At 42.5% G+C, this 16,223-nt stretch overlaps 1 protein-coding gene across 2 annotated transcripts in view; it reads left to right on the top strand.

The window, feature by feature from the left end:
* The window catches only part of cttnbp2 (cortactin binding protein 2), a 90,373-nt gene that overhangs the window by 64,239 nt on the left and 9,911 nt on the right, over positions 1–16,223 (top strand). For both annotated transcript variants that reach the window (XM_088924334.1, XM_088924335.1), the window contains exons 11-17: positions 560–655; positions 1,191–1,270; positions 12,588–12,674; positions 12,766–12,865; positions 14,158–14,313; positions 14,851–15,038; positions 15,657–15,835. In XM_088924334.1, coding sequence (XP_088780460.1) covers positions 560–655; positions 1,191–1,270; positions 12,588–12,674; positions 12,766–12,865; positions 14,158–14,313; positions 14,851–15,038; positions 15,657–15,835 — 886 coding nt within the window. The remainder of the gene's footprint in view (positions 1–559; positions 656–1,190; positions 1,271–12,587; positions 12,675–12,765; positions 12,866–14,157; positions 14,314–14,850; positions 15,039–15,656; positions 15,836–16,223) is intronic.

Below are 16,223 nucleotides of genomic sequence, written 5' to 3'. Positions count from 1 at the left end.
AGTATGATGTTTTCGGACAAAGCTTTAGAAAATCCATTACAAATAAGGTTGTTATCATTCTTTGCTTTCTGTAAATTCAGTTCTTAACAGGAAAATATGAAGGTTTTAAGTAAATTAGCTGCTCTGTATGTGAGGAGCTTACGGGTCCAGAGGACTACACTTGTAGAGAACAATTTACAATACAGGAGAAGAAGGAAAGATTGTGGTGAGGAATTAATTGATGTTTCAGATGAAAAACAGACAGCAGGAAGTGCATGTATTATGTATGAGACAAGAGAGAAGGGTGAGGGAACGTGGCTCAATTAAAGATACACACATGCTATTCCAAGTTGTTAGTGCTGTGCTCCCCTGAATTAGCTTGGAAGATGAAAGCTTGGGTACTTGTGCCTTTTTGTCATAGATGTTTAGTATGGAATAACATTTACCATACACACCCTCTGCAGGTGAAGCAAACAGTACTTGATTCAGTATAGTAAATATTGTAGCATATAAACAATGTGGGAGCAAATCTTCGCTCTGATGGTGGGGTACAATGGCATAAACTGTTGTGTTTTTTTAGGAGATGTTACTTGGTATCCAGGTCAGGATCAAGCTCAGTCACCTTGGGAGTTAGTAAGGAAGTGTCACACTCAGTGTGTCACAGTGAGACTGAAAGGTTTGTTTGTTCTTTTTATCTCTGTGGAGTATTCTTGTCCAAACTATTGCATTCTAGAAAGTGGGTTTAATGTAAAAAATCAGCATAAACTTTTTTATTTCCTCTTTGCTTCATCTTTGCAAAACATCACATAAAAATTAGTCATTTATGATTCTGTTTAGTACTTTCAGATTACTCCATGTGTTCAAAACTATTTTATAATTCTCTGTGATTACACATCTGATTAATGTTTATTTATCCAATGGTAATGCCTCTAAAAGTCTTTCTGTTTTGAACTCAATATCTTGGGAATCCATGCAAATAATAAAGCTATAAATCATTTGATTGCTTGCTCTATATTATTGATTTTGGATTTGACGTAGAGCAGGAAGTATGGGTAATATACAGTATGTGTTGTTTTTCAAGAGTGCTTGGAAAGTTGATGGTTTGAAAGGTTATGCATTTTCCATTTAGATTTTGGCAGCAAAACTGCATATTCAAGGCTCAAAGATGCAAGGTGACTTACTCATTCTTCTGCTGATTTATTTTTTGACAGGCTTGTTGGAATCATCTCTCGATGACTTGACATATGCATCTCTGATCCCACTCAAGTTTCTTCAAAACTACATTCGGCTGGTACGCAGACTAGCACAGGAGACTTTTATAGAACCTGATGTTAAAGTATTCTGTTGGTATTGAGGATATCATAATAGGTTAAAAGTTTTATACTGGTTGGAGTGTTGAAAAGCAGAATTCAGGAACATACAGTGTACAGTAGTTAACAAGATTCTGCTGCCTGTATGTATTTTGGCATGGCTTTGTTTAAAGTCAAGTTGTCCTTTTATTGATTTCAGTATCATCAAAATAATATATGTTCAGACAACATACAGTAGCTGTTGAGATTTAGCATCTTGCTTTCTGCTGTTTCTGATGTCACAGTTTCATATATGCATTCTGATTCTCAGTTTGCACATAAGAAAAAACACATTATATAGAGACCTACTGTAAGTTGCTGAATTCAGTTTAAGTCAACAATTCACTTTCAAAGTATTTCAGAGTAAAAGGAACTTGTATAAATACCAGTACTGTGATTTTGCCTTGGTTTTGTTTATTTTGTTTTACAAAACTCTTTGGTCATTTGAACAAGCATCTTTGTATCTACATCAGTAGTTTTAGATTCTAGATTTGCCTCTGAACAACTTTTAAATTCGATTCATGTTCTTTACATTTTTATCGCTAGCAAAACTCAGAAATGTCAATAACCTAGAAATGTCAGTTCTTCTGGATAAATTATTTAATCCTTGTGTGCCCCCTACTGGCTCTGTATATAGAAACAAGTAGCTGCTAGCTGGTTGGGTATTAGGTGAGAAAATAATTAAGTCAGTGTGGAATGACAAGGAACTGCTGACTACTAAGATTACTGAAGCTGTATTGAAGTGTAGTTTTTAAATCATAAGTCTGGTATGGCTGTAAGTGTGTCATCTTAGTATGAGAATTAAGTAATATTTTTAAATACACCAAAATATTTATATATTTAGTATGTTTTTTGAGCTGTCTTCATATGTTTTAATAAGACGATGGTTGATACACAAGTATACCATGGTGACACCCTTACAACTGCTGTGTTTAAAGGTTGTAAAATGCATTATTCTTCAATGAGCATAAGTAACATATCAACTACCACAGGTCTTTATAAAGTCTCTGTATCCATTGGTTTTCACATTCAGAAGAAACTATTAGTATATATCTTATGAATCAATTAATGTAATAGTAGTTATTAGGAATATGATTAATTATGGTGCATAATTTGTTTCTTCCCTAACTCCAGACAATTTACAAGTACAGTATGAACAAATATTTGTATTATAGATACTATATATATACTGTATACTGATGGAAAAAAGAAATGCAACACCTCCCCCTCCACAGTCTGGCCCTCCCGTCTGCGTGGAACAGGCAGAAGAGTGACTCATCTGTGAAGAGGACCTGATGCCACTGCTGACGAGTCCATCACAGCCTCTGTCTGGCCCAAGCCAGTCGGGTGTGACGTCTAGGTGTGAGCAGAGGGCCTCTGACAGGTCGCCTTGCTCTAAGGCCAGCAGCATGGAGCCTCAGTGTCCTGTCACTGATGCGGGCGTTGTGTCTGCCAGCAGTTTCAGCAGCAGTATGGTAGGCAGATCTGAAATGATCTCTCAGGTGGACCAGATGGTCCTGCTCTGGTGTGATCACTCGAGGGCAACCGGATCTTGGACGGTCATCTGTCCTGCAGGTCTGCCTAAACCTTCTCTGCAGTCGGGACACAGTGGAGCAGCCTACTCCATAGTCTGGCAATGCTGGCATATGACATGCCTGCCTGCAGCATGCTAATGGCCCTCTCCCTTGCTTCTGGTGACATTCAAGACATTATGGAATGCACAGAATTACTGACTAAGTGTGGCCTTTTTCTTGCAGTGACCTAAGCTTTGAATTATGGCTTTTTTAAAGTTGACCTGATCAGGCATTGTTCCACCTGGACCTCGTTGGGTAAAAGAGCTTTTTTGTGCTTGGCAAGTTGCAATGCCTCACTGCACAAGCTGTATTGCAGGTCATTGGGCTGTGGTGTTTCATAGCCGTTCAGGGACGCCAAATATGTAATCATAGTGGCTCTCTGAAGGCACCAGTTCTGTAGGGTTTGGGCATTTACTGAGACAATTTTCAATTGTAGCAGTAAATCACAAAGTTGATTCTTTTGATGGCTTTAGAATCCAACCACGCGACATAACTCAAACAACGCGCACACACAGGTACTAATACACGAGGATAAATTTATTAATACATAGAATATGCATGTAAACCTAACAGATCTTATCGAGAGGGTTATCAGAATACAAAAGGTATATATTCAATCAGTTACGAAGTGTTACACATCAAGAGGACATACGTTCAGTATATCATTCATTAAGACCGTTTCGTAAAGTGAACTTGGTTACAACTTCTACATTAGATACTCAAAACAAGTACATAACTCTTAGGAATTAAATTGATATCAACTGGTTGGGATAACAATTGAATTCTCGAGCTGTAATGCATTGAAGTTGAATACTCATCCAATTTCTGGGGATTCAGATCTCCTGCAGGCACAAACAATCAGCTGCAGGCTTCTTGCTGTCCAATCCGCGCTCTCTGGCTCCGTGCCAGGCTGTGCTGTGCGGCTTGCGACGGTGCGCTGCAGATGCTCACTGACCGGCTAGTTAGTGTTGGCTTTAACTAGCAAAGTTTGTGCACAGGAGAAAAGATGACTGTGGATCCCAGCAAGTCAGGAAGAGGACCGGTTCGTTCCTGATGAAGAGCTAGTTCTGAATAGTGATTCAGCTGTCCACAGTTCTGACCTGTCCACGAGGCCTGCTGCTGGTTACTCTCTGGCAACCTCCACTCTAGACTCTTAGAACAAAGGAAAGTTCTGGCACTCGGACACACTGGCCGTTCCGTGGTTGTCCGGGCTGAGTCTCGGGATGGTCAGGAGGCGCGCTGCGAGAATGTCCTGCCCTGGAATTCTCCTTTGAATTCCCTTTAGAACAGTCCACAGAATCCTCTCCAGAATCTTACTGAATCTCCCGAATCTTAATCTCGTTGAATCTGAATCTTGTTGAATCTCTTGTTGAATCTGAATCTCCAGGCCTGTGTTGCCTGTTTTTACCTGGAGGAACTTCAGCTTGTTGATTGGCTGAAAGTTCCATGGGCATCAGAGTCCCACGTGGGTTACTCAGCCCTACCAGTCCCTGATTGGTTGATCAAGGTGAGATATGAGTCACTTAGTCCTGACACTTAGTAATGCAGTCCAGATGTCCATCCGGCACTCCCTAGACTGATAGGCGCCAGTGGATGACCATTGATCATGATAGCCAGACTTAGCTAAGTGCATCCCCCTTTGGGAGCTGTCCTAGGAAACCTTAAATCATCTTGCATGAATAGTTTCTCTGTGGCTGCACCACAGAGATGAACAGAGAAATGGGGCCTCATTTGGGAAGCTCAGAAACACTTAATTCTGCCTTATTATTAAGCCTCGCCGCTACATATCCCCCCTTTTTGAAGGTCACGAGGTCCTGAGGCGTTGTTGCCTTCAAAACAAAACAGAGTTAAGTGATGTCCCTTGCCATTAGAACATTAATCTTAAATGTCTACATTACTCCTCGAGAATTCATACCGGAACCAGCATTGGATACAAACAGGATGAATAACATCTGGAGTATGTATAAACACGGTAGGAGACATTATCTAAGTCTAGGAATAACACATCAGGAAGTTCACTGTCAATATCTGATACCTCTGTGGTAGATATTTGGGGAGAAGTCACTTCCTTTCTTTTGGCATGCTACCTTTGACTCATTCATGCTACCCGGAGTACATCTTGATGTAAGAGTACATCATTCAGAGTACACTGTCAGTCATGATCCAGCTACCCGGCAGCAGTGTTACAATAACACCAGTTCCTGTTCCCAGCCCCCCGATAAACCACAACACCTGTGTTGGGTATCTGCTAGGGTGGTTTGGAGGTTTGTTCCATTAAAGCAAACTAACTACCTGTACCTCTTCAGGGCTTACTGTTTCTTGGATTTCTATCCAATTCCTTAGTGTGGCACCTGAAGGCATCCATGACCTCAAGTTTGGTCTTATGTTGTCTGGTTCTAGACCGTACAGTGTTAAGTTACCATGCTGTACTATGGCCTCCTCAGGAACTTAAAGGAACTGTTTTATTAGGTAGCTGCATCATGCCTGTCACAAGTCACAGTGTCAGTTAAACGTGGTGTGCTGACCAGCCATTTACTTCCCACCTGCTCTTCATGGGGTTCATTAACCTTCCTCTGCTCGTTAGTAGCTTTACACCCTTCATTGGTGAATCGTTTAGACACAGCCAATGGATAGCTTTGGTAGCCATACCCATCTCAAGATTTGGAACCGAATTCAATCTTGGTTTGCCTTCTGGGTGAGCTATGAACGATGGGGTTAATGTCACACACTCCTCTACTGAGAAGAGTGGAATCAAGTGGGTTGGGAATTGTGCCGTGGTTAGACTGGCTACAGTGGCACTAAGCTCCCTTAACAGGTCTTGTGTCAACATTCTGGCCTGTTGCACACAAGCATAAACCCACTGTATAACACCAACAATCATGTCCACTGGTTGGGGAATAAGGTTTAACCCTGTTGCATAGGAAATTGCCTGTAGGGTTTTCCCTAAGCTTTCCAACTTTTGATGCTGTCGATACAGTCTGTCACTACCCTCTGGCATCTCTGACACCTGCCTTCTTGGGGCAGTCAGGGTGAGAGTGCCAGTAGCACACAAACCTACCAGAAAAAGCAAACGTGCAACAGTGGCGGCAGCAATCAGTCCTCCCAAAAGTCTTTTCGGGTGGCTGATCCCAGTCATCTCCTTCTGAGTGACTGTCGCCTTTCTAAGCTGGCGCAGCGTGTACATGGTGTCTTTCTCAGTATGCCATGTGGCATCTTGGGCACCAACATCCTGGAAATCTGGGGAGATCTGACGCAGCTGCTGATGCTGCTCCTCCTTTTCCAGGGCATCTACTTTTTCGATTTGTTCATGCCTGTGCTCTAGGAAACCTGCAGGGGGCGGTGCAGCGGTGGAGCATGCCTGACCCTCGGCTGAGTGGTCATCTGGAGCACCTGAGTGATCTGGGATTGTTATCCCATTCTCACTGTTCAGGTCCACCCTGCACACTTCCTGATTGAGGAATCCCTCTATCGGCATGTTTACAATCGTTAGCTGGGCGTGGGTGTAGGACACCTGCTCGCTCCCCCCTTCCCTCGCTAGGGGTTCAGGGAGCTGCCCCAGCACTGGGATAGCTAGTTCATTGTCTTCGAACTCGCTATCACCCACCAGGCCCATGTCAGTGCAGGCGGGGATTCTGACACCCCTCTTTGCGATGTCCTGCACTGGCAGGCGGGTGACTTGACCATCCAGCTCCAGTCTGGCTGAACCACTGTTGGTCAGACTCAGACTGACAGACTGAGCTGGTGGCTGTAAGAAAACCGGCTCGGCTTTCATTCCCTGTCCCTTCTGGGGGACTGGGTGTGTTGGCAACCCTGCCGTTGAGGCAGGAACAATCAGGTCAGTCTCACTCACTACCTGGTAGTTGTGAGAAATAATGTTACCTGACTGCAGGTTCCCTGGGTCACAGCAGAGGGAATCGGCATCTGGGATCAGGTGTGTCCACAGCGCAGTAGTCTCAGCGTCCAGCTGGACCTCCTGTCTAACCTGTGAATGTTGCACCAGGGGCACCTGGCGGTGGCCCCGTGACAGCTGCTCAAGCAGATCCTCACTAATAGAGGACCTCTCAGGGCTAAGGGCGAGGGCTACATCACCAACCTGCTCTCCTGCCATCTGGATCCCTTCCACCACTGCAGGGTGGTGGTCCTGACCCCTCTTGGGTGCCAGGGTGCACAGGGAAAGCTCCTTTTCATCGCCAGGTGGGGAGATCTGCTCCTCTTTAGGGATGTAAAAGGTGTGTGCTTTACCTGGTGGATCAGGCGGCTGCTCGGAGCACCGCTCCTGTGGCATGGAGGCTGTTGGGACCTTGGCCAGGGCACGACTTCCCTGTATATCCGGGGAACAAGAAAATATTTTTATTTCTTGTCCAGAGGGAACAGAAGGAATCTCCGCATAGGCTTCTGTGTTCGGTGGGCACTGTGTAAGCACAGTCTGCCTCTTGGCCCCCCTTTCCTTCTGTACAGAAGGCTTAGGAGCCTTGACCTGTTTCCACACTTTGCCTTTCTGGTGATCCACCAAAGGTTCCACTCTGAGTCGCATGCCCTTTTCTTTTTCAACCCGTTTGAGCTTGCCGTGTGACATCAAACACCTTTCAACCTCAGTGTCAATCAGTGTCTCACTGGGTAAGACATCTCCCATGGCAGCCTTGAGGTAAAAGCTTCGTGCTTTTCCTCTGTGTTTTACTGCCTGCTCTGTGACTTCAGGGGTGGAGTCAGCACTCGCTTGGGAGTGGCTGACCTCATCCAGGCAGGAACCCTTCCGCTCAATCAGATAGACTGAGGGAGTGGGAGGGGGCGGGTCTCCGCCTCCTCCAGTGGAGAGTATCAGCTCATTCACGCTTCCGGCAGCCTTGGGGAGCGGTTGTTCCTGTCCTAATAAAGCTTGTTCAAGCCTGGCCAGGCGGGTGGCTACTGAATCCTTTTGTTCAGCCTTTTCTAGCCCTTTCCCTCCCCCGGTGTTCTCATGGCACTTAGGACGCTGGGTGCGGTCCTGTGTGAGTGCTTTGGAACGGGGCTTAGCCAGCTCAGGAGCCTGTGCTCCTTCGAGCAGGGGGGAATTAACCCTGCTGGCTCTGACGGCGAACACAGTCGCTTTAGCAGCTTTTTGCTCAGAGCGACTTTGGACATCATACTCCCAGGCTTTCTGCGCGAATCTCTTAATATCAGTCATTTTCATGGTCTGTGCATCTGTATGCATTAAGATCATCTTTCTGACTGACGGGTGGAGATTCGCAATGAATAAACCCTTGAAATGTGTGTTCTCTTCGCAACCCTCATAATTTCGCCCTGCAAAATAAGTTCGTCTAAGTCTCTCGTAATATTCGCGAGGGGACTCTGCTCTCTCGTGCTTAATGTTAAGGGCGGCGGCTATCGCGGCAGTCGGGTCAATAAACGCACTGTATTCTTCGATAAGTGCTTGACATAGCTGCTCAAAGTCATTACAGACTTCTTTCATCTGCCTAGCCATCCACTCATGTACAGCTCTGCTGGTAGTTTTCCTGACCAGAAACACTTTCTCCTGTTCTGTGGCGTTTGGCAGGTACTGCAGGTTATACCTGAGGTCTTGAATATAACTCTCGATATTATTCTCTGACACTGCGGGGTCAAATCTCTCTATGTCCTTCGCTAGCTCTCTCAGAGAATGGAGGTTTATTCTCCTAGCTTCTCCGCTGACGGAGATATGACGGAGATCGTGGTCAGACTTGTCGCTGCTAGAGAGAGTGCTTAATAGCGACTCGAATTCAGACCTTTTAGCAACCATCGTTAAACTTAAAGAGTATTACTTTTAAGTACGAAATCACAGTTTAACCACAGAAAACCACAAGATCAAGTATGCAATCAACCCGGTAGATTGCAAAAGATCACAAAACAATCAAGCACTGCTTAAAGAGCAAGGGGAACTTTTTTCCTTTCGGCTTTCAGCACACTGTATTATCGTGTATGAAACCCGCGGCGTTTTATATGAATTATTCCGCTTGGTTGATTCATTTCAGTCTTGCCACGGCCCACCCAGGGACGCCATAAATGTGGTGTTTCATAGCCGTTCAGGGACGCCAAATATGTAATCATAGTGGCTCTCTGAAGGCACCAGTTCTGTAGGGTTTGGGCATTTACTGAGACAATTTTCAATTGTAGCAGTAAATCACAAAGTTGATTCTTTTGATGGCTTTAGAATCCAACCACGCGACATAACTCAAACAACGCGCACACACAGGTACTAATACACGAGGATAAATTTATTAATACATAGAATATGCATGTAAACCTAACAGATCTTATCGAGAGGGTTATCAGAATACAAAAGGTATATATTCAATCAGTTACGAAGTGTTACACATCAAGAGGACATACGTTCAGTATATCATTCATTAAGACCGTTTCGTAAAGTGAACTTGGTTACAACTTCTACATTAGATACTCAAAACAAGTACATAACTCTTAGGAATTAAATTGATATCAACTGGTTGGGATAACAATTGAATTCTCGAGCTGTAATGCATTGAAGTTGAATACTCATCCAATTTCTGGGGATTCAGATCTCCTGCAGGCACAAACAATCAGCTGCAGGCTTGTTGCTGTCCAATCCGCGCTCTCTGGCTCCGTGCCAGGCTGTGCTGTGCGGCTTGCGACGGTGCGCTGCAGATGCTCACTGACCGGCTAGTTAGTGTTGGCTTTAACTAGCAAAGTTTGTGCACAGGAGAAAAGATGACTGTGGATCCCAGCAAGTCAGGAAGAGGACCGGTTCGTTCCTGATGAAGAGCTAGTTCTGAATAGTGATTCAGCTGTCCACAGTTCTGACCTGTCCACGAGGCCTGCTGCTGGTTACTCTCTGGCAACCTCCACTCTAGACTCTTAGAACAAAGGAAAGTTCTGGCACTCGGACACACTGGCCGTTCCGTGGTTGTCCGGGCTGAGTCTCGGGATGGTCAGGAGGCGCGCTGCGAGAATGTCCTGCCCTGGAATTCTCCTTTGAATTCCCTTTAGAACAGTCCACAGAATCCTCTCCAGAATCTTACTGAATCTCCCGAATCTTAATCTCGTTGAATCTGAATCTTGTTGAATCTCTTGTTGAATCTGAATCTCCAGGCCTGTGTTGCCTGTTTTTACCTGGAGGAACTTCAGCTTGTTGATTGGCTGAAAGTTCCATGGGCATCAGAGTCCCACGTGGGTTACTCAGCCCTACCAGTCCCTGATTGGTTGATCAAGGTGAGATATGAGTCACTTAGTCCTGACACTTAGTAATGCAGTCCAGATGTCCATCCGGCACTCCCTAGACTGATAGGCGCCAGTGGATGACCATTGATCATGATAGCCAGACTTAGCTAAGTGCATCCCCCTTTGGGAGCTGTCCTAGGAAACCTTAAATCATCTTGCATGAATAGTTTCTCTGTGGCTGCACCACAGAGATGAACAGAGAAATGGGGCCTCATTTGGGAAGCTCAGAAACACTTAATTCTGCCTTATTATTAAGCCTCGCCGCTACAGGGCTTTAAACAAATTGACAACTTTTTGTGAAAGTAAATAAGCTATAACTTTAGTATTTTCATTCCAGAAATGGTTGCATTTTTTTTTCTACCAGTATATTTTGAAATGAGTTTTATTTCTAACGAAATGCAGTAACTGCGCTTATTTGTGGTTATCTGGTGTGTAGACTGTAGTAAACACTGTGATACTGAAGATAAAATCATGTATTTGAATATACAGTAGCAAAATAATGTTGAAATACATTCTCATGTATTAAATGTGGCCTAAAAAGTTAAAGAAGGAATTTTTATCAATATGTATCAACTCATAAAAAAAGTAGTGCACTGTACTTACACTGTAGTTGGATTTATACACTGATCTCAAGACTCAAGACTTCCAGTCGTTTTTTGAGTGCTTTTATGATATCACAAAAAATTAAATAATGGGTTATTTTCTAAATTTTGCATTTCTGTTTTGGGAAATTCGAGTGCTGTTTTTGTTGGTTCTCCAAATATAATTTAAACTCACATCCTTTCACAATTTAATTGTGTGATTCAGTGTTTAGTACTTAAAAAGGTACAAATAATTGTAGAAGGATCGAATGTTGCTGGTGATGAAAGTGTTGCGATAATCTTAATAACACACGTGCCAGATTAACTGTTAGTGAAGCTGAGGGGGCTCTTTACAGACGGGTTACAAGCAAGAGGAGGAAGCTCAAACCAATCATACCTGTTTGATTACTGGTTACTAATTTAAACAGGAATCTCTTCTAAACATTTCTTGAACTGTCCATTAGATACGGGTATAACAATGCAGCCAGGACCTTATTCCTGACCCACAAACAGTTGTGTGAATAGGTTACATCTGTTCTCAGTGTGAAATATACACATGCTTTGCATATGATGTGAAGTAACAGCAATATCCATATGTCTCCATGGCAAACAGGGCTTTCTTGTACACTAATAGGTAATGGAATCCCATCAAAAGGTGGTACTGTATGTGCACTAAAGGCACGAACCATTAAATTTTGTACATTAGACAACAAATAAAATCTTTCTAATGCTTAAACTAACCAGTTTACGAAAGCATATGACTGAGCAGAGCTGACTTGCACCTGACTGGTGCTTCTCTACAGAATTCCTTTCTCCTACACTCGGCTGCAGCATCAGAGCCTCTGATACAATCTGGCACTGCTTAAAGTGAGCTTAAAATGAGCTTCAGAATGTGAAAAAGTGCAAAAACACCTCACTTTTAAATGGGCTGAGCTAAATGATATGTTACAATCGATGTTTATTGTCACTCAAAGAGTTTTCATTATCATGCTCGCTTGATTATTGGTTACTAATTTGAACAGGAATATCTTCTAGAGATTTCCATCCATCTGTTTTCTAACAGCTTTATCAAATAAAGGTTTCTTAGCTATTTAACAAGAACACCATCAACACGGTTATTACAGTGTTGTTCCTCATCTCCAGGCCCTTCAGGATAGAAGTGGTCACATTACATTTCCCCGTGACTAGGCAGACATGATGAAGTGCAGAGTCACCTGTACTGCAGTTGTTTCATGATAAATAACAGCGCTTAACTTGTGAATGTATTTCTGCGCACCATTAAAAGCAAACTACACACTTTGAACCAAGGTTTCAGGCTACTGTAGGTTTACAAGGTTTACAACCAACCCAGATAAGACTGTATTAAAAGACATGACACTTCTGTTATCATTCCTCCTGTGAACATTATGGATGTTTTTAAGAAATGATGTAACAATTTTGTGAATAGCAGACCTGAAGGATTTCCACCTTCATGTGAAACTTTTAATATTTGATGTATCATCGTTCTTGTCACAACTCTATGTACATATGATTGAACTTGTGCTTTGTGTTTATAATAAAGTTTGCAATGCTGGACCTTTTTAGGTAAAAGCTTTCATAGATAAAATAATATAGTGAGGATATCAATAGTGATAATATATAGTGAGGATTGTGCTGGTGCCTTACTGTTATTTTAATAGAAGCACACATAACACGCTTACATTACTGTAGGTTTGCTATGTTCCCAAGTATCTAAACATTTGATAAAATGTTTCAAGAAACTGAGGGAAGGTTTCATGACAGGATGTTGGCAAATAAATATATTTTTGTCACAACTAAATATTACATTATGGTGCTTTCATAACTATCATCTGAGTGTACAGATATGGTATTATATGGTATTTTTTTCCCTATAGGTGGAGCAATACCGCAATGTCATCTTTCACGGGCCAGAAGGAAGCTGCCAGGAGTACATAACCAACCAGATTTCACAGTATATAAAGGTAATAAAAGATAAGAAATGAGTGCGTTCATTCTGCTGTGGACTGTGTACAGTATATGTTTAGAGGTATATAATCTATTCTTTCTTCTCAGCACAAGCAAAAACCATTGGGGATCAGCTGCGACATTGTCACACTGGAAGTGGATGCCAACTTATCAAAGGAACAGTTGGTGGAGTTTTTCATCAACTGTGGTAAATAGCCTCCCTTTTTAAGCATCAGATTTGGCATGTATTCTGTCTCAGTAAAGTCGCTAAGAGCGTCACACCATAAATCATGGAATGAAGCCTTGTGTTTTCAAGGCTGTCCTCAGGTCTTGCTTCTGTGCAGGGATGTTTTATAATACGTGTGGCCTTCTATGAAAGATGGTGTTCTGTTAAGCCAGCTCTTTAAGGGGTCCCCAAAAGACCTTTTTTATGATTTTAACAATGTTTTATTCAGTCCATTATTCACCTGGTTCATTTCTTAGATCATCATACAAGGAATGTAGAACTGGATGCTCAAAATGAGGATTTCAGAAGTCTGTGTGATACAGAGGCTATGAATTATTAAAAGGATGCTGCTTATTTATACAGATAAAGGCAATGCTAAATATGGTGCCACATTATAGGATCTGATAGTATAATGTGAGAGTTAGCTACATTATCATCATTATCATTACATAGTCTTCATGTTTAAGCCTAAGCTTTTTGATTATATATGTTGTGCAGTCCTTCATTATCATGGGATTTTGTTTATGTGAGAGTGTTAAGGAAGCTGGGATTGCTAAGTCCTTGAACAGCAGGGGAGCTGGAAGTGGAATGAAATAGGGAATATTTACAGTAATCATCTCTGTGAGATTGTACAAGAAAGCAGTGGCTGCATCTGAGATTCATTTACCCAGAGTGAAAGTTGAAAGAATTCACTCATCAGGTCAGACAGATGGCAAAAGGCTGATTTAAGAACTAGTTTAGAGATAGAGTATATTAGTTTTTGCTTGTTGTTATTGTAAGATTAATTTTGTATTTAGTTATTTGAAGGCGAGTTTTTGAGGTTTTGAAATCACATTGCTAACAGCCTTGCAATTTAAAGAAAGTTAACATGTTAACATTTGTCTTCATAGCTGGCAGGAATTGCAACTTTAAGCCTGCACACTGGCTTCCAACATTACTTCAGCATAGCCCATTAATTTTAAATGAGAAAAAGAACCAGCTTATCTGATTAAATCAATCTAGTGTGACAATATAAACCTTTGAAGTATGACATATAGTGCATTGCGAAGAACAGAAAGCTTAATACAACAGAATAGAAAGATAATATGATTAAAAAATAGTTATAATTGTAAATAAGAATTTACTATAACACAAGAAATTATATAAATATAGAGTGTAGAGGTCATGTTGTAGGTACAGCAGATGGTAGTATGCATACATACATCACTTATGACAGGGAAGGCCCATTATCTGTCTGTGTGACTCTCTGCCATATCCCTGGTCTTCTGTCTCAGGTTTTCTGATCCCAGTGAAGGAGCAGGCTGGCAGCAGTTGCGTGGTGGTTGTGCTGGAGGGCCTGGAGAAAGCAGGTTCTCTGTCTGAGCTCCTGGGTGACCTGTGTGAAGGCCTGGAAAACAGGGGCTCAGGCAGCCCGCTCCTCGTGAACCCTGGTGAGGGCTGTGCTGTTAGCTGCCAACCGCCACACAGCACATCATCGATCAATATAGAGAGCAGCCACACTTACTGTAAAGTGTTGTAAATAATTAATTCAGACAAAAGGCAGGGCTTTAATCCAGAGTTGTAATTCGTAGTATCCCCACGAGAACAAACAGAACAGTTGAGTTAACAAGATGGCTGGCAAAAAAAGCCTCTTTGTAGCACAGCAGAAAGAGAATGTCCTTTCCCTCTGTGCGCCTCCATGTGCTTAAGCCTCATGTAGAAAGCTTATGTACCATGATTATGCTACCCTTGAATTCATACACGTTCCACCATGATAATGCCACCCTTTAATTTCAAAAGAAAATTTTCAAAAGCCCTCCTGTAGGGAACACTGATGACGGCAACATGTGGATATACTGTCCATGTTGTTTAAAAAAAATAACAAGGCAATACTAATTGCTTCAATTACAAAATCTTCTTGACTAAAAAGAAAACTTTATTCCACCTGGCAGTTATATAATCTCACTGTGTTTTATATTTCCCATCAGTTCAGGAAAGCTCTGGCCTGTATTACTTCCAGGAGGAGAGCTTCTTGATCGGGACTCTGTCCAAGTCACGCCTCCATGGCGCAGAGCTGCTGATGCAGCAACACTTCCGCTGGGTGCAGCTGCGCTGGGACTCGGAGCCGCTCCATGGCCTCCTACACCGACACCTCAAGAGGAAGCTCATACATAAGGTAAGAACTGCTGTCCGCCTGCCACCAGGGAAGGACGCTGTCCGGCAACGGACAGTAGCGTTTCAGTACACTGTGAAAGTCACATGCCAGGTCACAGTGCCACAATACGCGCTTCGTCAAGAGTGACGACAAAAGGAAAACCCTTCTCCAGTAAAACAAGATGGCCTCCCAGTCCACGGTACTACATTTTGTTCCGAATGGCTCTCATGTTCTATACTTTTGAGTTATAAGTTGCAACGATGAGGAGGACCTTTGTGCAACGTACTGTATCCCTGTACAGGGTTTAAAAAAATATCTAATTATCATGACGAGATTATATTTTATTTACCTGTAACAGAAAATATCTTAAGTGCTGTAGCAGAAAATATCTTAAGGCTTTTGAAACCACCAGTACAATAATAAATCTGTGCAGCACAGCAAACTGTTTCTGCATGATGCATCATCTCCATTTCTAATGCATTGTTTATAAAGGTTTTAAAACTACTAGAATGCTAGTAATGGAATGGTTCAAATTAAGAGAGCTGTTAGAAGATGCTAATCAGAAACAGTTCCATTTGCCTAATAAGAGATGATCCCAAATGTCTTTTGTAATGAGTGTGAGTCTGTTTCTTCTTTAAGATGAAAGGTCAGATTCCTCCAACATCAGACCTGCTGTGTAAGACAGTGGCGTGGATCTGCTCAGTGTGGCAGCATCTTAACTCCTGCTTGTCACGCCTGGGAACCCCAGAAGCCCTGATTGGACCCCACATGTTCTTCTCCTGCCCCGTCATTCCAGGACAGCCCCTTGCAGTTGTAAAGTGAGTCTGTCCGCACACACGCCTGTCTGTTGCTGATGTTTGAAATACAGTACATATCTGTGCAATGACATGATGCAGTGTAGCCATTCATGTAAAGAAAGTTTATGATATTTACTTTTAACTTTTCCAAATGGATTGTTAAAATGTGAGCCATGTGTTTATATGTAATGTTTACATGTATGTAAATCAATGTTAGTTTTAATTCTCTTCAAGTGAGCAACCCTGCAGAAAAACTATCATTGCATTATATTTATAAAACCACAGCCCTGGGCTTAAGGATATTCCACTGTGTGAAGAGCTTTTAAATGTTTTTGTAGTAGCTGAAATAATGTCGCTCTAAGGAGTGCTATCTTTTGCATGGGTGTGCAAAACCACGGTGTGCGTCTGT

Source organism: Atractosteus spatula, chromosome 8 (genome assembly GCF_055471065.1).
Source record: "Atractosteus spatula isolate fAtrSpa1 chromosome 8, fAtrSpa1.hap1, whole genome shotgun sequence".
In the NCBI taxonomy this organism is placed as follows: domain Eukaryota; kingdom Metazoa; phylum Chordata; class Actinopteri; order Semionotiformes; family Lepisosteidae; genus Atractosteus; species Atractosteus spatula.
The sequence above is the reverse complement of the archived record's forward strand: the minus strand, read 5'-3'. Positions and strand labels throughout refer to the sequence as shown.